General features: G+C 42.8%; 1 protein-coding gene across 12 annotated transcripts in view; it reads right to left on the bottom strand.

Moving 5' to 3' along the window:
* The window catches only part of ZNF827 (zinc finger protein 827), a 168,708-nt gene that overhangs the window by 11,095 nt on the left and 131,820 nt on the right, over positions 1–25,793 (bottom strand). For all 12 annotated transcript variants that reach the window (XR_004382428.1, XR_004382427.1, XM_032855582.1 and 9 more), the window contains exons 9-11: positions 8,492–8,629; positions 6,832–7,003; positions 5,393–5,559 (exon numbers count right to left, since the gene is read on the bottom strand). Coding sequence is in view for 10 of the 12 variants with exons in the window: in XM_032855582.1 (XP_032711473.1) it covers positions 5,393–5,559; positions 6,832–7,003; positions 8,492–8,629 (477 nt within the window). In the remaining 2 variants the exon portion in view is untranslated. The remainder of the gene's footprint in view (positions 1–5,392; positions 5,560–6,831; positions 7,004–8,491; positions 8,630–25,793) is intronic.

Genomic DNA, 25,793 nt, shown 5'->3' with positions numbered 1-25,793 from the left:
AGGTAGTGTGTGAAATTATCAGCGGTATGTTTGTTTTCTTTTATTTGGTTTTCAGAATTTTCGAGAGTGACCATAAATTACCTTGTCCAATTTAAAAAAAGGTTTTAAAAAGAGGAAGGAAAAAATATTTACCCTCTTGCAATGTTTCCAAGTCTTGTTCCTGGCAGAACTGCACTTATGTGCAGGGAAGACAACACACTACTTCAGTTTACAATTTTTAAAAACCTCGCTCCTAACAGAACTGAACTAGGTTCCTGGAAAGACACTATGTGATCTCACTCACTGACCCACAAGGAGGGAGGGAATATGCCTTTAAAGCACAGACACACCCCTCTCCCCCTCTGGTACAAGGACGCTAGTGAAAGCTAGCACCATCATTGCCAGTCTCTTATCTAAATATTTAACCAGGTTAGTCACATTTTGCAGACAAACAGAGTACGCTCAGTAGGGGCCCTGAGTCTACTGCTTCACTAAATCCATCCTCTAAGGTGGGTCTCATCCATAGACTCTTGCAAGTGATTATTTTAAATTAGTTTTTAGAGTTAAAGCCTATAATTTTAATTACCATCTTTAACAATAGCTTCCAGTGCCCTCAGGCTTAAGGGAGAGCTGGGGAGAGCTGCCTAAATTAATCAATGTATAAATATACAGGTGCCATGGCAGCCAGTCTGAGATTCGGTGGGAGGAAATAGCCCAGTCTGCTCCTGTTGTAATCCCTACCCCACACCGCCTCCTCTGCTCTCAATCCTCATCTCCCTTTGCTCTGTAGGGAGGGAGCCAGGGTGCCCTTGCCAACTCAGTCTATGGCTCACTGTGATACAAGAGGTCATGCCCTTTCGGCAGCACCAAGATTCTTGGTGAAGGACATCTGTGCACAGGTAATGCAACCTCATACATCAGGACAGCCAGCTCAAGAGAACTGGAAAAATACCCAAATATTTCATAATCAAAAATGGCACAAAATGATAAATTGAGACCATAAAAATTACCAGTTGTCTTGCTGCCTGAGTATAAACACTGTTACATTTTCAATGTACTACTTTTTATTTTTTTATTTTTTTTAGAAGTAAGCATATCTATTTTAAAATTTTTGCCATTAATTGCATTGTAGTTAAGAATAAGGACTTCAGATCCAGAATACCTGAGTAGGTTTTTTGTTTTTTTTTTTTTTTCCTTAAGATTTTATTTATTTGAGAGAGAGAGGCAGTGAGCAAGAGAGCACAAGTGGAGGGGGGTGGTTTGCTGAGAGAGGGAGAAGCAGACTCTCCATGAGCCCAACTCGGGGCTCGATCTCAGGACCCTGGGATTGTGACCTGAGTTGACGGCAGACGCTTAACCGACTGAACCACCCAGGTACCCCCAGAATACCTGAGTTTGAATGCCACTTCAATGTATCATTTAATGGCTGAATGACTTAAGACAAGGGATTTAATTTAGTGCCTCAATGATCTCGTCTTAAAAATGGGTGTAATATCAGCAGCCTCATATGTTTGTTATGGGGGTTTTTATATATAAAGCACCAAGCACAATGCCTGGCTCATTGCAAGCATTATAGAATACATTATTATTATTATTATTATTATTATTATTATAAAATATAACACAAAATATTTATAAATAAAACAATCATTGACATTTTGTATTCTCCCATGCTGTTTTATATATGAGGCACATAGTTGGCTCTCAGAAAATTTATGAAAATAACTCTGAATTAATGGTTTTAAATGACAGTATTAGGGGTGCCTGGGTGGCTCAGTAGGTTAAGCATCTGACTCTTGGTTTTGGCTAGTTCATAATCTCAGAATCATGAGATTGAGCCTCAAATCAGGCTCCCCTCTCAGTGGGGAGTCTGCTTCCCTACCTCTCCCACTGTCCCTCTTCCTGCTCCTGCATACATGCTCTCTCTCTTTCGAATAAATAAATCTTAAAAAAAAAAAAAAGGTCACATCCATGGGGTAGACTTATCCTACACTACCTAAATATTTCCTTAAAATTAAATTTTAAGTGAAAATTAGTATTTCAGGGTGCCTGGGTGGCCCAGTTGGTTGAGTGGCTGACTCTTGATTTCAGCTCAGGTCAAGGTCTCAGGGTGGTGGGATCCAGCCCTGAGCCAGGCTCTGTGCTCAGCAGGGAGTCTGCTTCAGGGTTTTCTCTCCCTCAGCCCCTCCCTGTGCTCATTCGCACATGTGCTCACTCTTAAATACACGACTCTTAAAAAAAGAAAGTCACAAATCATATATAACTTAAAAGAAAATTAATATTCCATTGGTTGATTTCTTCCCCCTATAGCTAGACTCCCAGAAGAAGGATTACTGAATTGCAGGCATTTTCAAGCCTCTTGGTCTATACTACTTATGTAGTTTTCAAAAGTTCTTCCACTCTGTAGGGTCATGGCCATAAAAGTATCAGCAGCATCCAATCAATGTGGGTAATTTTGTAAAAAACACTTTTTTTTTTTTTTTTTTGGTAAAACACACTTCTACTGCAATCGGTGAAATGTAAGACACTCTTGAGCTTTAATCTGATAACTAGAGAGGTCGAATATTTTTCCTTATGTCGAGTGGTTAGCTTTTATTTCTTTTACTGTGCACTGTTTATGTCCTTTGTAAATTCTTCACTTAGAGACCTAAAGGGGTTTCTTTCCAGTTTATATGAATTTTCTATCCAGTAAATATATCAGCCTTTGTCATTTTCACAAACACATTTTTCAGACTGGTTTTTTGGTTTTGTTTTCCTTCTCCTTTCCTTTTCTTTTGCAAATAGAAGAAGATAGTCTTATGCATCAAATCTCTTGATTCTTTTCTTTTGCCATTTCTCGAATCACTTAAGCTTTCACAAATCCTCCTCGCTCTGGAAGTTTGATAAACATTCTATTTTCTTCAAGCTTTTCTAGGGCTGATTTGTTAAGGGGGATTATGTAAGTTGTCTGATATTTATTTTGGTGTCAATGTGAGGTAAAGAACTGATGGTTGTATTTTCCAAACAGCTACTCAGTTTCCTCAATGTTGTTACTGCAACATTTAAACACGGCAGCGAAATTTGCATTAAGGATGTTGGGAGCACCAGAGGGAATATCTTCCCCTTGCTGATGTCCTCTGCAGACACAAGAAGCCAGGGAGTGGGAGGAAGAGGGTAAGGAGGGGTCACTGGGAAGAAACTACCTAAACAGAGGGCAGTTCCTCAGACACCCACTCAGCACACCGCTCACAAGTGTGCCTTGGGTAAGAGCAGCCAGGAAGGAATATAGAAAGTCCATGGGTTCTGTGGGAGACAACACTCATCCTGAGGATCCCAACTTCACGTCTAGCACAAGAAGGCACTGCAGATTTCCCAGGGGACTGAAATAAAAGTGCCCATTCCTATGACAGGTGAATCTCAACAGAGAACAAGATCCATAGAATCAGAGAATCTTCTGCCTGTTGGGCACCTCCTGCACATTCAAAAAGTCAAGGAATGGATGAAGGCCCAGCAGAATTACATGAGTTTCTACATTTGCAGAGCTATTTATGGTAACATGGGGTCCAGAACTAGGATCTAGAATTCAAAGTGTGTTTCCCTCCATCCCAAGTAACTTCTTCCATGTAGAGTAGATGATATGCCTAAGTCAGTAGACTCTCAGGGTTCAGTAAGGGCCATGTTGGAATAATTTTCTTGCTTAGCACACACAGATGTGTGTAAATGTGCTTCCACATGAATGGATATTCACCAGATAAACATTTACTCCCAACTTACATGGCCCAGGCACTGGCCCAGGTGCTCAAAAGACAATGGTAACTTAGATAAGCTTCTTATTCTCAGGGATATATAGTATAATATGTATCACATAGCATATATACTGCTGTATATCATAACTTTGTAATTATACAGCTTATTAATTAATGGATTTAGATCAACATATCTTGGGTCAAATTCAAACACTTCAGACCAGCAACAACATGCAAGAAACCCTCACTGTGAAGACCATTAGCTTCTAAAAGGGGTCCTTTGGCCAAATCTGGCCTCCTATTTTTGTAAATAAAGTTTTATTGGAACACTGCCAGGCCCACTTTTTTGTGTATTGTTTACATTACATTCAAGTTCCAATTCATTCCAATGAAGGTAGTGACAGAAACTGTATGGACTGAAAGCCTAGAATTTTCACTATCTGGCCTTTATAGGAAAAAAAAAAAAAAAAGACAAACTCTGTTAGTTTCCCTGGCTAAAAAAAAAAAGTCTATAAAAAAAGGCTATAACCTTATTCCCTAATAGCAGCAGTGTTAAAGGCTTCTACTGTATTAAAAAAGCAACTTCTTTAATGCATTTCACTCTGGCTGTCTGTGCTAACAAATGGGAATATTCTTCCTAGGGTAGACAAGGAGCCCCACCACCTCAGAGGGAACAAGATCTCTGTGTTCCCTGTGGCCCTGAGTGTGTTTGCACTGGTTACTTGTGAATGTGAAGTTTCCATCGATGACAATTAAGTGATTCTAAATCCAACTGCTTTCCAGCCACTATGGTTTCTATGGTTTCCTTGAGATGGGGCAGTGGTAGAGGGCTGGGGAAAAGGTTTTTGACTGGGCTTAGGCATACTTGGGATGGAAAGGGTTAGAAGAATGGGAGAGTCACAGAAAAGAGGAAAAAAAGAATATCAGAAAATCCAGTGGAAATGGAAGAGAGGTTGGCCTGTCCCTTCATTAGCCACTCCAGAAATGCCGAATTTAGTTTGTCTTTGACCTGGGTTTCCCAGCTCACCGGCTGCCCACGGAGCTAATGCGGTTAGAGCCAGATAACCGACTGTAAAAATGGCACCTTCTCACCCAGCATAAGGGCTCTCTGTAGACCTCCAAGTCATAGCTGCTCAACTTATAACAAAAGCAAGCTTTTATTGCTATTGGCACCACGGAGCCAAGGCAGCTGGTTAATGCACACAGAGCTCCTTCTGGGCTGAGCATGTGGTCAGCACAACTATCCGGGAAATTCCCCTTCCCCAAATCCTTCAAGTACCAATGACGTGAGGGGCTAACCCAACCCCCAGGGCTGGCGGTTGGGAACATCAACTTGTAATCTGTAAGCACCACCAAATCTGGGGGGTGGAGGAGAGAGTGGAAAGGCTCCTCCTCATTCTCACTTAATGACTCCACCCTGGTGTCGTCTGTAGCCATCACTTGTGAGATGATAATTGCATGGTGAAGTGACAGTGTCAACACTGCGAAAAGGAAGACGCTAACCAGAACAGCTGGAGCCTTAAATGAGGCGAACCCTGGGCAACGTGGCTCTGCTCCCCTGGGCAAGTCCTTCCCTCGGAAGAAGGAGAGGTCCGTGTTGCCTGCAAGGAGGACACGTCTGCCAGGTGGGAAAGCACTCTGGGGTGGTTGGGAGGATGGAGGAGAGAAGGACTGATAGCGATGGTCACCTGTGTGCTTGGTGCCAATGTGAGCCTTTATCTCTGCTTCCTCCATGGTGACAAAGTCACAGGCCGTGCAGCAGATGGAAAACATCCACTGCTCCTTGTCCACGTGGAGTGACATGTGGCTGACAAACTGGACATTGAGCTCAGTCTCAAATCCACACACGTGACAACTATATGAGGGGACGACAAAAAAGAAAAAAAAAGAGAGAAGAGTGATGCTCTGCGGTCCACTTAGAAAACCAAACTCTTATACACATGTATTCTCTCCCACCAAAAGGTTTTGCATTAGAAAATTCTTCGGGGGGTGCCTGGGTGGCTCAGTGGGTTAAGCCTCTGCCTTCAGCTCGGGTCATGATCTCAGGGTCCTGGGATTGAGCCCCACATCAGGCTTTCAGCTCAGCAGGGAGCCTGCTTCCCTCTCTCTCTCTGCCTGCCTCTCTGCCTACTTGTGATCTCTGTCTGTCAAATAAATAAAATAAAAATCTTTAAAAAAAGAAAAGAAAAGAAAAACTTCTTCGGCTTTCGGGATGCCTCTGCGGTGGTCACCGCGCCAAGCCAAACTGATTAAGTGCCGGCATAATGCAACAATCCCATCCATGCCATAACGATGCTAAATCATCATAAAGTTAATTAAAAATTACGGATTCCAGATGCCACACCTCACCTTACTGATTCCTTTGGGCAAGGAGATGTGGGGCAGCTTTGCCAAGGTATGAGTGGTGCTGGCACACTGGTGATTTCGGGGCACCCAGCATACCCAGTGAGCCTCTCTCTGGCTCTGGAAACCCTCGGTGCAGCAATTGAAGGCACACAGGGGTCCTCGGATGGCACCACAGACAGGACCAAGTCCGGTCTGGGACAGTTCCTGATAGAAGCCACCCATCCATGGAGACATTTCACGCAAAAGCAAGTTTCCACCAATCTGTACAGTCTGCCCCTTGGGCAAGATGCTGACCCTGGGGATTTTATAGCTACCAAATCAAATACGATTCATGGTTGAATGTGGAAGGAAAACATAAAATTCCAGGTACTGAAGGCAGTAAGACCAAGGGAAAATATGCAATGCTTTCAGGGCGATTTCCCCAGTTTTCAGATTTATTTTTCCTACTCTTTTTCTCCGTAGGACAATTCTCAGGTAGCAGCAAGGTGCTATTACAAAGGTGGAAACTTCCCAGCTGCACAAACCTAAAAGCTAATAACCCTCGGACCCCTGTCACTCTCCAGAGCTCCACCCCAGAGAGCCACCTTCAAGACCATTTCCCTTTCAGTTAATTCTACGAGGGCCACCCAGGCCAAGAGAGGAGTCAGCACAGCTTCTGGGTTCAGTCTAAGCAAAGCCAACGTTAAAACGAAGGTTCGCACCATGACTGAGAAGAGGCATCTCATCACACATGCCCTAGCACCTGGGCGGGGAGCTGGGCACGGTTCCATTCACCACTCACCTGTAATAATAAGGGTGCTTCTTCCCATCACTGCCTTCAGAGGTGACAGCGCTGACGATGTCCTCCGTGTCCGTGCTCACCAGCTTCACCGAGTGCACAGTGAGGTGCTGGTTCAGGTTTGCCCGGCACTTAGCAGCATAGGGGCACAAGTGGCATTTGTATTTTCTTTCCTCTGCAGGGGGCGGGGGGAGGCGACAGGAAAAAACCCAAACTGCTCTTAAAAATGAACACCCAACACCTTGCAAGCGACCACTTAAAGCTCTCCAGGAAAGGAGGGCTCAGATCTCACTTCAAATGGGGACCAGGGGAACCCCAAGGTATTATAAGTATCTAAAAGTCTTTATCCAGCAGGTCACTGTTGTATTTATGAGTGCCATCAAAGATTAAGTCAGGTCCCAAGGCAACTGGACCATCTGCTTTTTCCTAGACACCCACAGGTCCCTCTTCCTAACAGAGGAGGCCCACAGGGGCTAAAAGAATATTGTGTGTGTGTGTGTGTGTGTGCGCGCACACATGCTTTCCAAGTGTCAGCTGAGAGTGGGTGCTTAGCTGGGGAGAGGGGAATGGAACATACAGCCTTCCTGGGTCTGGTGTTAAGAGAAGCCCCATCATTTTCCCTAAGCTCCAGGCCTAGGTCAGCCAAGACATCAAAAACTAATGAAATCAAAGGGGGGAAAAATGACTCATGTGAAATGATTGAATGGGAAATTTTCATTTTATGTAAATAAAATTAAAAATTGCAATTAATTTCTTAATGATAACCCTCTCATAAAACTGACAATGTTTCAGAACTCTTTGCAGAGTGGCATTCTGAATTCATTCGATTCATCAAGCAAATTATAGTAAAAGGAGCAGGCTTTGCTTTCAGTGGTGCAGATAAAGGTGGCCAAGAGTGGCAGAAAAAGCAAAGAGCAACTGCATTTTCTATCCCTGATTCTTCCTCTGTATTACTGGGCTTGGCTTTACAAAATACCATTCTTATCTACTTCACAGCGAAGAATGAGGAATGAGGTTTTCCTCCAACAAAATGTAAGCCATCATCATTCTTACCGTAGATGGTCCCCCACATTTGAAGAGCTCGTGGCCTGGGGCTTGGCGGGGTTCAGGATGGAGCCCCATGGTGCAGATAAAGTACAGTTCTTTCTCCCCGGGGGAGAAGGAACTGATTTTTGTTGCATTAATTAAGTTACTATTTATTCTGCCTTTATCCTTTCCTAATTTGGTTGCCTTCCCTTTTGCAACACGCAGAATCAAGCACATTTCTCTACTATTATGTGAAGGTAAAGATAGCAACTGTTTCCCACCAGCTGCTCTGTCCCTCTGCTGCTCCCATTTACCACGCCAGGATGAAACCAATGAGATGGGGTGCAGCCCCAGCCCCTGCACCCTGAAGATGAGACCAGTATGTTTCTTAGAGTTCCAGAATTTTACCTGGATACACCTACGTGTGTCTCTTTCCTCATCAATCCTCCTTTCAGTACAAAGAAAAACCTTTTCCAGGGTCGCCTTTGAACGTGCCAGATAACGTGGTTTGAAAGGTCAGGATAGAAACATTTCCACCACTTCCTGTTACAACTCTCTTAGAGAAACTCAACCTCCCGAGAAGAGAGAAGCTGGTGATTCAGAGTGCGGAAGGCATCCGCGTGAGTTCCTGACTCACCTGTGTGCAGTGAGAGATGTCGAGACAACGTCTGCTGTCGGCCAAACACTTTCCCACACACATCACACGGGAAAAGCTGGTCATTGAATTTCCAGGATGGCAATCCATTTCCTGCCTCTAGTACTATCTTTTCTGTGTCTGGGCCAAAAGAGCAAAGCATCATCAGGGGTAAACAAGACATCGTGAACAAATTTTATTTTAGTCAACATTCATCAGGACTTTAACAAAGGCTTCCTTCTGAAGAACGTGCCTGGTAACTGCCAGTAAGTTCCAGTAACCTCTGGTCTTCGCGTTCATTTCCGGTTTCTAAGGAGGCTGTTCTCGAGAGTTGCGGTGGCAAATGGATTCCAATTCGAGACAAGTCTCCGGTGTTTTCTCTCTCTGTCACTAAAGGTCAGCCAACCAAACCCTCCAGCAGGATGGCCGCACGGTTTAGCACTGCGCGCAGCATGGAGTCGGTACTCAACAGTCTCTCAGTGGGCGAATGGCTGCGTGGCTTGTTAAAACCCCAGACATGCGCACTCTTGCCACGGGATGGTAAATAAAGAACGCCTCACCAGATTCTGACAGGGAAACAAATAGTTCGATTCCTTGAAGGAAATATACTTCCGCTGTCCTTTATGAAGAAAAGTTTTTTTTTTTTTTTTAAGATTTTATTTATTTACTTGACAGAGAGAGATCACAAGTAGGCAGAGGGACAGGCAGAGAGAGAGAGAGAGAGAGTGGGAAAGCAGGCTCCCTGCTGAGCAGAGAGCCCGATGTGGGGCTCGATGTCAGGACCCTGAGATCATGACCTGAGCTGAAGGCAGAGGCTTAAATCACTGAGCCACCCAGGCACCCTTATGAAGAAAAGTTTTGCCCTACATTCTGGATTGTGTCAAATCCTTCATGGGGAACCTAACCTCATAGACTTGGTGATGACAACTGCATCCTACTTGCTACGGATGTTCGTCGCCCCTCCCCACCCCCCCCAGCCCGCTCCATTCATATGTGAGACCCTAATGCCCAAGCTGAGGATATTAGGAGGTCACGCCCTGGGGGCTGACTGGGTAGTGAGGTTGAGTCTCATGAATGGGCTTAGTGCTCTTAAAGAGGAGACCCCCCCCCCCCCGCAAACTCTCTTGCCCCTTTTGCCACGTGGAGACACAGCTAGCAGTAGGCAGTCTGCCGCCTGGGGAATGGCCCTTTCCCGACTATACTGACACCCTGATTTTGGACTTCTGGTCTCCAGAACTGAGAACAATAGATTTCCACTGTTACTATAAGCCAGCCTGTCTGTGGCACAACCTCAGTGGACACAGAGGCTACTCCACATAAAACTCCGTAAGGCAGGAGGGCACGACCAAAGTTTCCCCGAAGGTCTCAATCTATTAGGGAAAGTGATGAGTGCCGCGGATGACCTGTACATAACTCACAGCCACGACTGCGATGTGTGGACATTAATACATCCTTTTGTTCCCTTAAATAACAGTTCTTATTTTCCCATCATCATCTACAGGACTCCCTCTGATTTTCTCAGCTGTATTTCTTCTCAAGGAACTGTAATGGGCTGCACAAACATAACTTTTACAGTGATGCAGGGAGATGGGTGACAGAGAGTATCAAAAAGGAGTGAAAGGACATGTTGATGAGGACCCTTGTCTGGGCCACTAAGAGGCCTTTGAAGGTCTCGCTCTGAACAAGACAATTTACTGAGTTGACAGCTTGTCCTTAACCTCGGTAAATGATCGTGGACCGTCTTAAAGCACACTAGATGTTGCTTTATAGAACCCAATGCCAAGTGGTGATAATTAAATGGCAGAAAAAACTTTGCATAAGATCCACGTGGATGATAATGCTCAGACCGCTGGACAGAGACCTCAGCAGAGAGAACTTTATTTCCCACAACGTAGTTAAAACTGCTTCCCAGATACAGGCTTCCACCTGTGTTTGGGTGAGTGGGCGGGATCAGTTTTTGTTTGAATGCAGATTTGCCAGATAGTGTAATCTAAGGATGAGCAGAAACCAATACAAGTGTGTCTGGGGGGGAGGGAGGATGATGGGGGGAATCGCAGTCCTGTTTGCTCTGAGGCACCTGCCTGCAATCCCAACACTGATAAGGCCCATTTATCGATTTATCTTTGTTTGTTAAAACACAGCTCTTTGGGTCTCAGGGAGAACAGCTAGTCTTACGAAAGCAGGACCATGTGACTAAAACCCTGGTGGTGGTGGTGGGGGAGGGCAGGAAGGGGCAGAATGGTGGGGGGGAGGCGAAAAGGGAGGTCCTGGCCACTGAGCTGTTGAGGACACCAGATCCACTCTCAGATGACTGTCCTTGAACCCAAGCAAGCAGTGGCCATTCAGCCACGCAGCGATGAGAGGGTACTTTAGTGGTTCCTTTTAAGTGTGTAATCAAAATGGTGCTTCAAAGGAGGGCACCAGTCATAATCATAAGGAGAGGTCAAGAGGGCACAGGGTCTTCCAATAACATTCACAACTAGAATGAATTAATTGGGTCACATACCAAACATGTTGATGCAATTAAAAATAAAGAAGTCTCCTAATAATTCTTTCAAGTATTAGTCACACACTTAAGAAGCTGAAGTATCATAAGAACGCCAATTCCCTCCACAAGCCTTAGAAAACTATTAAAACTATGAATATTTGCTGTAACTAAAGCAGGAAGAACACCGTCCAGTCACGGTGAAGTGGCTAGAGGCATGAGAACCCGGCCGGTGCTGGGACCCAAACCTTGTCTACACCGGCTCCTCTGCCGGCTCCTCTGCCAGCAGGCTGTCTCCATTTCTAGCAGCCACCCGTTTTCACTTCAGAGGCCGGAACAAGGAACCACAGCCCGTTTACAGCGGGCCCACAACAGACTTGGAAATCATAGCGAGGTGAGGCTCCCGGGAGCGGCAGGCAGTGCTAAGGGGGGCGTTATTTTGACAAAACAAGCACTGGGTAACGGGTCATTCCTCCATGTGTCCTGAAAACAGGGCCCCTCAAATGCCACTTGAAAAGCTGCAGAATCTTTTTGGATCCGTCCCTCCCTCTCTTTTGACACATCCAGTCAGTCCCCAAAAGCTATCAGTCTGGTTCTAGGTGGAGATCTGAATGGGATGGACACCCAGCACGGACACACTTGGGAATGTGTGTGCTTTGCCTTTCCGAAGCAGGACTGGCCCGCATTACCCCTGAGAATTGTCAACTGTGGCCAGTCACAGGCTCTGGAAGGGCATGCCAGAACAGAGCAGCACATTCTGTCTCTTGTTCTTGATGATTGACCATTACCAGATATACTTCACTATACTGGGGTGCCTGGGTGGCTCAACTGGTTGGTCATCTGCCTTCATCTCAGGTCATGATCCCAGGGTCCTGGGACTGAGCCCCACATTGGGCTCCCTGCTCAGTGGGGAGCCTGCCTCTCCCTCTGCCTCTGCCCTTGCCCCCTGCTCCTGCTCTCACTGGCGCATGCTCTCTCAAACGAATAAAAAAAGTCCTAAAAAAATATATTTTGATATTTACATTGTGAGCCTATTGATAAATATTTATAAAAACTGATTCATAGGCCTGCATTAGTATCTGTGAATGTAACCCTACATCAGGGAGACACCTGTGGGGAGAGCCCCGGCGAGTATCTTGATTCCTAAGACAGAGACACCCAGCTCCATCATGTCCTGGGACCCTGGGACCTGAGTTGGCCTAGCTCTCACCATGATCACAGGCTACAAGTTTCACAAAAAGAGTTCATGTTCTGATGGGTGTGTGTGTGTGTGTGCTCGTGTGCACGGGCATGTGGACAACACTGTGGAAGCTAAGATTGTCATATTTTTATGTAAAGTTTTTCTATTATTTGATTTTTAAAAAACGTTGGAAATGAACAAACAAAAGATCTCAACGATCTTTCTGGGATCTCAATTCTGCCTGAACTGAGTCATCACATCTCACCATGGTTGCTGGTAAAGCCTCCCGAACAGCCCCTCTCCATTCCAGTAGCCCCCCTCACTGGTTCTAGAATGGTCTTTTGGAGGCACGGAGTGGATGTGTCTTGTCCTATATTCCAATGGCCACTCCGGGCCAGGCTCCTTCGAATGCCTCCTGAAGAGGGTCATAATCCTTCTACAACCACCTCCCACCTTCAGCTCCCCATTTCACCCCCAACCCCCAAACGCTCAGCAGGGAGTCGCTTGCCCTTTTGGAAAACACACCAGACCCTCTGAGGCCCTCAGTATTTTGAATCAGTGGTACCCCGCACCAGAGGCCCCTCCCCATCCCCGCACTTCTGTACAACCAAGTCCTGTCCAGATTTCATCTTCTCGGTAAAGCCTTCCCTAGTTCCCCAGGTAGAATGACTCACTTCCCTTCCCCTTTTATTCCCATAAAAGTCCCAAAGCACTTTTATGAATGCTTTCCTTGCACCACCTTCCCCATTCTATTATTTGTTGACATATCTTCTGTATTACATCTATCGTTTTCACGTACAGCAGCCAGCGAGTCCAACGGGCAGGGGAGCTCCATAAATGTGTTCTCAGGCTCCCCTCCCCACAGAGCGGATGGGGCTGTACTTGACTGACTTCTGCGTCGTCAGCATTAGCACAATGCCTGATATGTAACACGGGTGTAATGTGGGTATGTTGACTATATCAATGACTGAATGAAAGCATCTCAGCGAGGCAGGGGATAAACACTATTCTTCTTTTATAGTGGGTGAGACTGAGGCCTGGAGATAGCATTTGTTAAGGTTTAAGGCCAATTCAGGGTGAAAATAAGCCTATCTGCCTTTTGAATAGGTGTTTTAACTCAACCCTGTTGAGTTAGAACTGTGATTTAAGGAACATATCTGTGAGTCTGAGCCATACCCCAAAGGTTCTATAGCCTTACTTCATCCCAATAACAACAAGCCAGATGATTATTTTTTTCAAGACAAAATTGTTGGCAGGCTTTTTTGATCGGTTAACCCAGAATCCCAGCACCCTATGAAGAACTCTTCACATTCATTGTTAGAGCAACAAGTACACAGCTAGCTGAGCTCATTTCCACCTCAATTATCTTCTTCCGTTCTGCTAAAAAAACAAAAACAAAGGGTGCCTGGGTGGCTCAGTGGGTTAAAGCCTCTGCCTTCGACTTGGGTCATGATCCCAGGGTCATGGGATCGAGCCCCGCATAGGGCTCTCTTCTTAGTGGGGAGCCTGCTTCCTCCTCTCCCTCTGCCTGCCTCTCTGCCTACTTGTGATCTCTGTCTGTCACATAAATAAATAAAATCTTAAAAAAAAACACAAAAACAAAAAACTTAGTCTCTTTTAGATTCATAAGGAATTTGCTTTATAAGACTTTTTTTTTAAAGAGTTTATTTATTTATTTGACACAGAGAGAGAGAGAGAGAGATCACAAGCAGGCAGAGAGGCAGGCAGACAGAGGGGGGAAGCAGGCTCCCCGCTGAGCAGAGAGCCCGAAGTGGGGCTCAATCCCAGGACCCTGAGATCATGACCTGAGCCGAAGGCAGAGGCTTAACCCACTGAGCCACCCAGGCGCCCCTGCTGTATAAAACTTTTTACTGAAGTATAACATTTAGCAGAAAATTCCACATACTAGTTACCGTTTTAAACTGTTCATCGTCATGAAACAGTTTGGAATATGGTATTATTTTAAAACATTTTGCTCTTTTTCATCTTTATTCCCATATCCCTTAGCATTTGTTTCATTATCTTAAGTAGCTGTGAATAATGATTTTCTTCATTTCTTTTATAGCAAAATCCTCCTCTAATGGTATCTTTTTTATTGAGAGTCTCCCAGGATTTTGTCTCCTACAAAGCGTTTTATTTATCTTCATCGTCTTAGGCTCTTATTCCTTGGATATCCATTAATTGTTCCCCCAAATTCCTGACTATTCAGTTTTATCTGATCAGTTGTTTTTCCCTCTAATTCCTCACCTGTGGCTTTTGTCTTGAATGTCATTTGGGACTTTCCCTCTTTCTTAAACTGGTTTCTGTTTTACATGAAGTAAATAACGTATATAGGAGCAAGCATTTTTATCCCCATGGTACAGCTAGAAAAACAGGAGCCGAGTAAAAGGAGAGTCACCATCTTAGCAGTCCCAATACGAGGGTCTCAGCTCTTCCCGTTTGTGGGATTTATTCATAATGATGAGGTCTAACAACCAGTTTGGCATACCGTGCCTCTTATGACCTAGTGATCCAAGGGGACACATTTCATTTCATGCACGGATCCTAGGATGATAAACCTGAGCAAGTGTTTCTTGAAAAAATTCCATGAAATAAATCCAGCTGCTAGAATCTGGGAGGGGGTCTGACAGACTCGAAGGAACATTAGATCAAGTACAGAACTCAGATTGCTTCAAATCCATCCCTTTCGTTTCCATGAGGAAGAAACCAAGGCATAAATTCCAGGCCCTCTCCCACCCCAGGGCACCACACAACTTGTACAAAGTTAAGTACCAGAGAGGTGCCTGGGTGGCTCAGTGGGTTAAAGCCTCTGCCTTCAGCTCAGGTCATGATCCCAGGGTCCTAGGATCGAGCCCCATATCGGGCTCTCTGCTCAGCGGGGAGCTTGCTTCCCCCTCTCTCTCTTTGCCTGCCTCTCTGCCTGCTTGTGATCTCTCTCTGTCAAATAAATAAATAAAAATAAAATAATTAAAACAAAAAGTTAAGTACCAGAATCAAGGTTTTCATAGCAAGGAAGGCTCCATCTTACCCCAAACCTTAGTTCAGGGAGAAACCTTAAGGATCGTCTCCTTCAATGTTTTCTTTTTACTTCTAAGGAAACTGAGGCCTAGAGAAAGGAATTACCCCAGGTAACCCGGCTCATGACTCTGGGAGAGTGGAGACTTCAGACCCACGGGCTCACTGAAACTCCTCCAAGCCTTATGGGATCAATGCCAAAGTCTACAACAAACAAGGAAGGGATTTTTCTTCTCCTCCTGTTCTTTGGCTCTGAGTTTAATATTCTTGGTTACAAGTGGACATGTGCAGATTTAGCAACAATTCACAGACACTAGGATTTCTTTCCGTTTTTCTTAAAAGTGTCAGCCTAGAATATTTCCAGCCACAGAGAAGTTAGAAACTGTAGTATGTCGAGAGTCGGAATAAAGAAGGAACAAGAGGAAGATCAGATGGGAAAATCCTAAAAGCCATTTCCGTCTGAGGTAAACTAGTTATTCCTGACAAAAATTCCCTTGGGCCTTTCACTGATACTTGGGGAACATTTTTGGTAAGAAAACCAAACAACCCACCCCCACCACCCCACCACCCACTGCAAACCATACAAAAAAAAAAAAAGAACAAGAACAAGCAGGGCAAAGGAAAGGACTTGAGTTTGATTCTTTTCCATTCGAACACCGTTTAGTCCCCGACTAAACTGTTTGCTTTGTTGGTATGTTTTGCTGTATGAGAAGATCTCTGTATCTCCTGCCAAAACAATCTTCTCAAAGAACCATCTCGCAACCTGACTTTGGCAACAGAAAGGCGGAGAGGAGAAGGCTTTATTTGGTTAAAGCTGTAAGCAAAAGATTGGCCAAAATGTGACCTCAACACATAAAGAACTGTCCAGATTGACTAAATCTGCACTGGCTGCTGCAGGAGGAAGAGGCTCTGGGGCCGTCTGCATTTTCCATTATGACAGATGGTATTTTGATCATTTCTTTCTTTCATTGTCAAGCCTGGAGTTTCAAGGCTGATCTCAAGTGAAATTCTGAAATCCTGTGTATTTAGAGGCAGAATTCTGATAGGTGATTCTCTGGTTAGATCCTGGCCCTGTGGGCTCCATCCTGTGGTTTCATGGGCTCTGCTGCCTTCTGAGGGCTGCTTGTGAACTGAGGAGTCAGCTGTGGTGAAGGACTCTTGGGGAGTTGACATCTCTGCTCTAGTGTTTGCAATTCTTCTCTAGCCTTATTTTTTTTTTCCTCCCTCTTAAAGGTCACTTCAACTTAGGGTAACTTGGCAGGTCGTACCAGATCTATTAGGTTCCCTAGGGTCACCTCTCTGCAGGTCTTGGTGTAACCAAATCCCCTTTAAGGACCATTTCAAACACTTTCCCAAAGTGTGGGATTTTCTGCTGGTCAAGATGTCAGCTCAACAAACAGACAGGACAGCAGAACTGATGATCGTTTTGGTCAGTTTGTGACCAATTAAAAACACTGGGTGGTGCTTCTCAGGCACAAGAGTTCTCAGTTGATCTTCTGAATCTCAAACTTTACTGCTTACCTCAATTAGGGAGAGTCCACACACAGGCCCATCTCAAACTTTACTGCTTACCACAATTAGGGAGAGTCCACACACAGGCCCTGGGAAGATGAAACCCGTCATGCATTTCTCCAAAACTTCCCAAGGAATAAATGCAGCTGGTAGAATTTGGGAGGGAGTTCTATCAAACTCTACTCAATAGAATTTAGATCAAGTAGAGGGCTCAGATTCCTTCAAATCTAACTCTTATATTTCCATGAGGAAGAAACCAAGGCATAAATTCCAGGTCCTCTACCACTCCAGGGAAACCCACAACTTTTATCAGAATCAAGGTTGAGAACCAGAATCAAGACTTCCACAGTTATGAAGGCTCCATCCTGCCCCAAACCTTATGTCATGGAAGAACCTTAAAGATCCTCTTCTCCAAAGTTATCTTCTTACATTTAAGGAACTGAAGCCCCAAAAAACTTAAACAATTGCCCCACACTTTCATTCAGGCTCCTTTCAGCCTTGAGAAATCAATACCAAAGTCTATAGCCATGAACAGCTATGAACGGTTTGTGAAACTGGTTCTTAGTAAACATCCTGGGATCAACCCAGAAAAATTGGATGACATTTTTTGCTTAGTACTAGGCAACAGTTAGCCTCAACGAAATTCTTACTGGTTGACTGGTAATCTCTTAAGCTGGTAAAGAATCATAATCATAAATGCTTCCTACATCTGTTTTTTTTTGGGGGGGGGGTGCAGGGCATTCTAAATCAATAGAAGAAAACTGATTCAAATCCTCTGGTAATCAAAAACAGCTAGGACTTGGTACCCCTAAGTCCAGTGAGGCTGATCACATAGAACTTGAGAATTTCCAGGAACTTCTCTAAGCATCCAAACATGGAGCATCACTGCCAGCCTCTGTCACATCTGCCTAACTTAACCTTAAAAAAAAAAAAAAAATCCATTGGGAATTTGGATGTTTCTCCTACATTTTCCTCTCACTCATATATCCAAGATCAGGGGGTCCTCAATAAGTGCTTACTGAATAAGTGAGACAGTTACATCACCAAGATCATGATTGTTGAACTAAATGGCAAACTGATTCTACGTTGCAACGTAAAAGCAAACTGACAATATTGATTCAGGAGTCACATCTAAAGGACTTTGGTTATTATCTTGCCAAATACATATATCAGTGATCATCTCTCTTCTTAATGACAGTAGTAGGACTTAAAGTCTCAGCAGATGTCCTCAGAATGTCCCAATGTTGAGGACATTTATAAATCTTTGGTAGAAAACCATTAGGCCTGGGAGCTATGTCCTACTTGTGGCTTTGTAACAGACACTGCTGATTGCTTATGTAATATCTAACAGAGCTACAATTATTGTATTTTTAAGGTGATTTTGTGCCCAATTAAAAACATGCCTTCCCAGCCTCCACTGCAGAGAGGTGCTAGCCATGAAACACAGTTTGAGCAAATGAGATATAGGTAGGAGTCCTGCGGAGAGAGTCTCTGACATTGCCCCACTCCCTGAAAAAAATGACAGTCTTGTAAAAAGGCCATTCACCCTGGGCTCTTCTTCCTCAGATGTATGGAGGGAGAGCAGACCTCTTTTAGCCATGAAGATGAAAACCATCTAATAAGGATTGGTAGAGCAGAAAATTAGAAGGAGGCTGGGACTCAAACAGTTGCATCCAGCCCTAGCCTCTCTACTTCTGAATTCCTTATTATGTGGGGGGAAAAACAAACAAACAAACACAGATGCTCATTTGGTTAAGTCACTGTGGGTAAGCTGAACATAACTGTAACAGATAAAGGCTGTATACCTAGTTTCACCTCATTCTGGCAGTTTATCTCCGTTAGGCAAAACAGTATCAGAGTTTATTAAAAGTATATCAATGAGATAATGCATAACTAACACAATAGCTTACGTTTATGGCAGATTTACCATTGTGTGAACTATTGCATTATGCAGTTTACACATATTATATCGAACCTTATAACAGCATTATGCATTGGTTACTGATATTATCAACCCCATTCTACAAAAAAAAAAGAAAAAAAGAAGAAGTAGAGTCTTAAGGAGGTTGAGCAATGAATTCAAGGTAATCCAGGTAGCAAGGGACAGCCTATCGCAAACCCAAGTCTGTTTCCAAAGCCCATATCCTTGACCATTCATTACATTATACTATTCTTTACCGTAAGATCAAAGAAGTAAATGCAAGCATTCTGGTTTCTTTTATCAGAGACAAATCTGTTGCAGCTTTGATTTGTTCTACTTTACATTTTCCTGTATTCACTGACCATCAAGAACAAGCATCTGCGATCGCATAAATTTAAAGAGGGCTTTATTGGGCAACCCAAATGCTTCCCCCAGGACCTAAATGGACAGATTGGAGAACTCAGAGCTTCCTCCTCATTTCCCTTGCCCACCTCCTCCTGCTCCTTCCTGGTTCTTGACTACTGGTGTCTTGCTGCATATCAAAACTCCGAGCACCTATTATGTAAATTTTACTTACCAAATTCCTTTTAGGTCAGCATTCACTTGCCTCAGAATAAGACCCTATAATAACTATTCTTCCAACTTTTCCCAGGGAAGGAAATAACAGGCACTCAATTGTGGAGCTAACCCATTGAGTATTAGGTGATGGCAAATATTTAACTCTGAAAGAGTTTCCTTCTACAAATTATTAGAAAGTATGGGGCCATATCAGGACATCTTGGGAAAAAGACATTATCATCATCTGGGCAAACAGAATTGGGCAAAAAGAGGGACCATTTTTCTCTTGTTTGGTGTTGAACAAGGTGCTTAATATGTACTTATTGAATAGATGTGGGGATGAAGAAACTAAAGGAAAATAGCAGAATATGGTAAGATATGAAAATTCGGACTTCTGAAAATACATCCTAAGGGATAAAGATTTTAACATCCACTTACTCCTAAAATTACATGATGCGCTCTGCATCACACCTCTAGAGTACTTTAAAAATATTTAGTATGTTTCTTTTAAAATTCAAGTCACAGCCATCTCCAAATAGTATTCAAGTAAGCCTCTAGGGATTCTGCACTTCTCTTCACTAAGATTGGAATCCACTGGCATTCTCAATTATTCTAGTCCTCTTTTCTTACGGACAAGCCTTGATCATATCATGCATTCCTTTAAAGATTTCTAAATTTTCTTAAAGCCCTTATCAGCTCCCAGACACTGCAATATTCTTGTGTGACTACATCCAGTTTCAAATTTTCAGTTTTCTCTCTCTGCTCCTAATCTATTCAATTCTGTATTAATAGAAAATATAACTCTTCTATTTTGCCTTTCTCTTGACCTTGGGCTTTAGCACCTTATAAAATTTATGTTAGTTGATGTCAGCTTTAACATCTTTAGGCAACATTGATCACAAATATTTTTCTTCTTGACCCAGAAATGCTATTTGATTAAACAGAGTTATGTGTTTTCATATGGTAGAGATTTCTGTTTGTTGGTTTATTTAATGATTTTATCCCCCCTGGTAGGGATCACAGACAGGATCAGGAAATACCTTGTTAGCTAGGAGAGAAGGGAAAGGATTGTTAGTATTTTCCTATGAAAGTATGCCATAGTGATTGGCAGCCCTGGTAATTTGTTACTAAGAATAACAAGTAACACAGTTGGCAAATATTTTATTTTTAAAATAAATATATCAGGCCATCTCCATAATAATATCATTATCAATAGTTCGAATATCTCTGGCTAAGGTCTACTTAGCACTTACTTTGTTCCAGGCACAGTGCTAAGGCTAAGTCCTTTCCTTGCATTATTTCATTTAATCTTCACAACAATACATTAAGATTGGTCTCATTATTATCTATATTTTATAGATGAGAGAAATCAAAGTTCAGAACCATTAAGGAATCGGCCTTTTCTCACAGAGCTGCTCAGTGGTAGAGCCAGGATCTGAACCCAGGATACTCAACCTAGAGGAGCGTGTGTGTCATCTCTGGCTTCCCTTACCCTACAGTAACCCTCTGGGTGTGTCCACGGGGTGTGTCACTCCTTTTTGTGAAGCATCTTTAGTTTCAGTATCAAAGGAGACAAAGGCTGACAGCGGCTGGCTTGGAGATTTTCATAGGCTGATACCTTGATTTGGACCAGGTCCTACAGAGGTCATGGTCATGTGTTTCATTTTCCTCTTTCCTAGGTGGCAAGTGTCACTGCATTCTATGGTCTCAGAAGAAAACACGGTCTTATTAGCTGCCTTGAACACAAATGTCCCTGTCAAATACACTATGGAAGGCTTAACATCAATTTAGCCCTATTCCAAACAGATATCCTATTGACAAGGGGTCTGAAGAATTGAACTTGCAGACGAAAGTTAGGGAATTATCATTATCAACAGAAATAAATGGAAAATCTGAGCCACTTTATTCAATCATTTCAGGATTGAAAGAATAAAAAATGGATTTTTGGCTCATAAACCAAACATGTAAATATCTATTGGCCTGAAAATATGTGAAGAAACAGATGATACTCAATGATACAAATCCAAAGTAGTTCAGCAAAAGGAAAAATCTAAAAAAGAAAAAAAAGTATCTTCCATTTCAGTTTGAAAATTGAATGGAAATCAAATAAATTAAATACAAAAATATCAACTGTAATATTTCAGCTACGAATCAAACTATTAAAAAAACTATTAAAAAATCAAGTAACAGATTTATACAAACAGTGGCACTTCCTTCCACTGTATTGAAAATGCAATACTTTCCAGCTGTGTGTCCTGTATTACTGTAGGTGGTATTTGTGTACTTTACTTACATATTCTGATTTGGTCATCTTTACTTCTCCTCTATCTTTACAAAGATCTTAAATATAGTAGACAATACATATTTGTTGATTTGGTTAAGATTTCACTAATTATAAGCAAAGGAGGAAACATATGCATTGATGCATGATGGATGTAAATTCAAATAAATCACGTGCAAATAGACAAAACTGAGAAGTCCCTATCTCTGTGGTGCCTCTTCCCACCCCATAACAGAAAGCCACTACCTCTAACTTTGATGATGAAAGTTCAACATTCTTTGGAGACTTGCCCTCTGCAGAATCTCTGCCTCACCTTCTGTGAACTAGGAAGAACTAGAAAGAAGGCACCTTATTCCTTCTAGTTTCAAGAGAGCCTGAGGTGTGGGTCAGCTAATTGCCTAACATCATATAGTAAAATCCTGACTGTCAGTGAACCAGTCTTAGCGTAGTGCCCTCCTCCCCCCTGCTTCCCCACATGCTCAAGTTCAGGTTCTTAATCACACCACAGACCGAAGGCTTTGCATAACTAATCATTCTCCAAACTGAACACCGTATTAAATAACATATACTATAGTGGAGAACAGATGTCACCATGAGAATCTTATTTTCTGCTATTTCCCACTTTTGGCATGTGCACATTTGTAACCTTAACGTTGCATGAACAAAGATTCTTGCATTTAATATTAATATGGGGACTCACAAATGCTCCTCAAGTTGGAATGCTGCCACGTTCTGATGAACAGCGTATGGCTGTTTTTTCAGCATATGAATTTGCCTCAAGGTCCTGTTGGTGTGTTCGGAGCTGAAAATGTGGTCACATTCTAATCTTATAGGAGATAATATCAGGTGAAACTCCTAGAGATATCCCCATTTCTCATTTAAAAAGCACACACATACCCGACACTGTAAAGGCCAATGGAAAAGCTCTTTACTTATCAAGATCAAATCCACTGAGTTATTTCTACTGTTAAGGAGACCAATAACATCCTCGGGAGAACAGGACACTAAATAATACCAAACCACAAACACTTGCCTGGCAGGTAATCCTGGATAAAAAGTGAGTTTCCAAAGGGAAGGTTTTCAGAGAGGCACACCTGTTCTTCCAAAGTGAAGGTTAAACTCAAATGGCAAACCATGATACCTAGACTAGGGCTGTTAACCACACATGTGTGCCTGCCACGTGATGTCAGTAACCATCAGCTCCTTATGGGTGGTGACGGCATCTGCTTCTTCTTCCCTCACTGCATTACTTATAGATAATACCACCACATTACTAAGGCACCATGATAATCCTAAGTATGCCCTTCTAACCCATTTTTGTCCTAAGGCACAGACTGTGGAAGTGCTGAATCACGAGTTGATCAGGCTCATGTGTGCGGGGCAATGGGCACGTTTAAAAGAAGAGAAGTAGAAGCAGCTGTCATTTCCCACAATTCTTTGCTGTACCTGTTGAGCTAGAGTAGGGTGTCTCATACCAGTGGCTCCTCGGCTAAGGCTTCCAACTTCCTTCCAATTCGAAGCCAGTCAACTAACAATCATAGAAAAATGTGTGAAAGAGAATTGGTTGTCACTTCTGGGCACCCATATATTTGGCCTTTTAGTTGAATAGTCTTGTCTCTATATGGAGATAAAATGGCCTCCTGAATGCAGTAACCCACTCCAGTGTGACTCCATCGGACCACTTCTTTACGCCTCGATATGCACCCTGTCAAAAGGATGTTAACATCCTCTATATCCTATTAGGTGGGAAGGATGGAACCATTTGATTCCACAGGGTAGAAAAACTTGCCATTTGCAACCATGGATGGAAGAGACTATTACTTCATTTCCCACTTTAATTATCAGCATGAAAGAAGGTTTTTTACTTTTTCGAGTGGAGTGCTGCTTAACAATACATGTTTCCAAAAATAAATAACAACATACACAGATATGTTTTCACTTGTCTGTATATACAGTATCTCTGGAAGGATGCCATGAAAACTGGTAACACTGGTTGAGGGGCAGAGAAAGGGGAGGATGGGGAGGGAAGGGGGGGCGGTAGGAGCCAGGAGCAGCGCCCTGGCGGTGGGAAGAAGGGTGGGCGGAACCCTTTATTTCTTCACTTGCAAACTGAATTTCCAACCAACCCTAAAGATTTGGAATCATCTCACCACTTACCCTCTTAACACCTTTGTAGGAAATACAGCAATAGCACCAATAATAAAATCTACAGAGAGTTAATGATGTACCAGGCACTCTGGTAAAGTACCTGATGTAAGTTATAGCATTGCTTATCCCAAACAACCTATATGGTAGGTACTGTCCCCTCTTCATAGATCCTGAACCAAACCACACACGCTGATTAGAAGTGGACATGCCGGGGGTGTCCTTCCAAAGACATCCCCGAGTTACACAATTCTGGGACTACCTTTGCAATGATGATTAATCAATGGAATCCTAGTATGATCTCATATTGCAAAGCAAACACTAAGGTGTTGAAGTCTCCCACAAACAAATCATACTTGGTCCAAGTCAGAGTAGGAGTCTCTGTGTTAGAGAAAAGAGACTCTAGAGAACAGAGTAAGTACAGATTTTGCTCTTAAAGGCAAACTCTCTGGCTTTATGTAAAATTATTTTTAAAAGCTTCATGCTGACCTTTACAGACACTCCCTCTACTACTCCTCTATAATAATAGCCAGAGGATTATCTTTCTATCAAGTTAACAACTGTTCACCTGGTCTCTCACATGAGTATTATGCTTTGTTCAAGCTGGCCAAGGAAGGATTTGTGAAGTCCCTAAACTTTTCAGAGATTATTTCTTACAGCCCCCACACTCACAAATGCTGGCTTACAGGAAATGGACTTTGTCCCCTTTCATGGGAGCTTGTTCACCAACATAAGGCAACTAGTCTCCATTCCATCAGCTCCTTCTATGCCTTTGTTTCCTGTATTCATTTATTTTAAAAAGAAAGGGGAACGGAGTTGGAACCCTTCTTTTTCTGTTCAGAGCAATTAATTACTCTTGAATTACTCTTCAAGTCATGAGTAATTTTTCAGCTGATACAATAATATGTTGAGTTTTAAGAGATCAAAGCTTTTGTGGTAGAAATGGAAATGATTTCTCTGAAAATTCTCATTGTACTGTTGTTAAACCCAAATGACTTCTGAGTGCTTACTAGCCAGCCTACTAAATATTTTGGCATGGGTCTGTCTAAATAATTTTCATTTCCATATGACTTATGAAATTGTTTTCTTGATCATTTTCTGTTGGTAGAATAATAATAATTGCTATAGAGTCACCATCATCGTTCTTCCCTGAATTTAAGATGAAGTGGATAGAGAATCATCCTGTTAAGTTTTATGTTGTGAGGACCAAAGGGACTTTGAGAAGAAAATCAAGACAAAGGTTTGTGTAGTGGAGTTTGACTGCTTGCACTAACTTCCCATTCACCCCAGAGTATAGGGCCTGTAGAAAATACATCCTGCCCTCAATGCAGCAATATGTACGATTTGCATTTCTACCACTTTATATAGTGGTAAGACAATAACCTGCCTTCAGAGTTTACACTAGGTAAAAGTATGAAATGACCTAACAATGAACCAATGAACATGGATGTTTTACAGGCCAAACTATACTATCGTCAATGTAGAATTTTTTTTGGCACACACACACACACACACACACACACACACGTTTGCAGCTTTAAAGCAATTCTAATCCTTACTTTTAGTCATTTGCTTATTAGAGCTGAAGAGACAATGTCAGGGAAGGATATCTGCTACAAAATGTTGAAATATAAAATAGTGTAGAAAATAAGACAACTACAACCATTAGTAGATCTTCTGAGCTTCCATGTTTTTACTGTGAGTTCTTGAATTCCTTTATGAGGAGTAAAGAAAATTATCAAGTTTAGTGAACTTTGTTGGATCAAAGCAGAAATCTCTGCTAGCTGCTGAGAAATTAACAAACATGAGGCAAGATTATGTACTGACAAAGCAGTTGGAGCATTAGTTGTCTACACTGACTAGCTTGTCTGCTGATGTGGCTTCACTCTAAGAAGCTGGCAATCCACTGGTTCATGAGTTAGCTCAAATCTACATCAATCCCAGTTTAGCTTTATCTTCATTTCAAATCAGATCCTACTTCCTTTTTCATTAAAGGATAGTGGGCATAGAATGTTACATTAGTTTCAGGTGTATAACATAGAGTTTGCACAACTCTAAGCCATGCTGTGAGGACCAAGGGGACCTCACAAGTGTAGCTCCCATCTGTCACCATGCAAGGCTGTTACAATACCACTGATTATGTTCTCTATGCTGGGCCTTTTGTCCCCATGACTTATTCATTCCATGCCTGGAAACCTGTATCTCCCA

Source organism: Lontra canadensis, unplaced genomic scaffold (genome assembly GCF_010015895.1).
Source record: "Lontra canadensis isolate GAN:19392208 unplaced genomic scaffold, GSC_riverotter_1.0 scaffold10, whole genome shotgun sequence".
Lineage (NCBI taxonomy): Eukaryota > Metazoa > Chordata > Mammalia > Carnivora > Mustelidae > Lontra > Lontra canadensis.
Note: the sequence above shows the minus strand (reverse complement) of the source record. Positions and strands in the feature narration are given on the sequence as shown.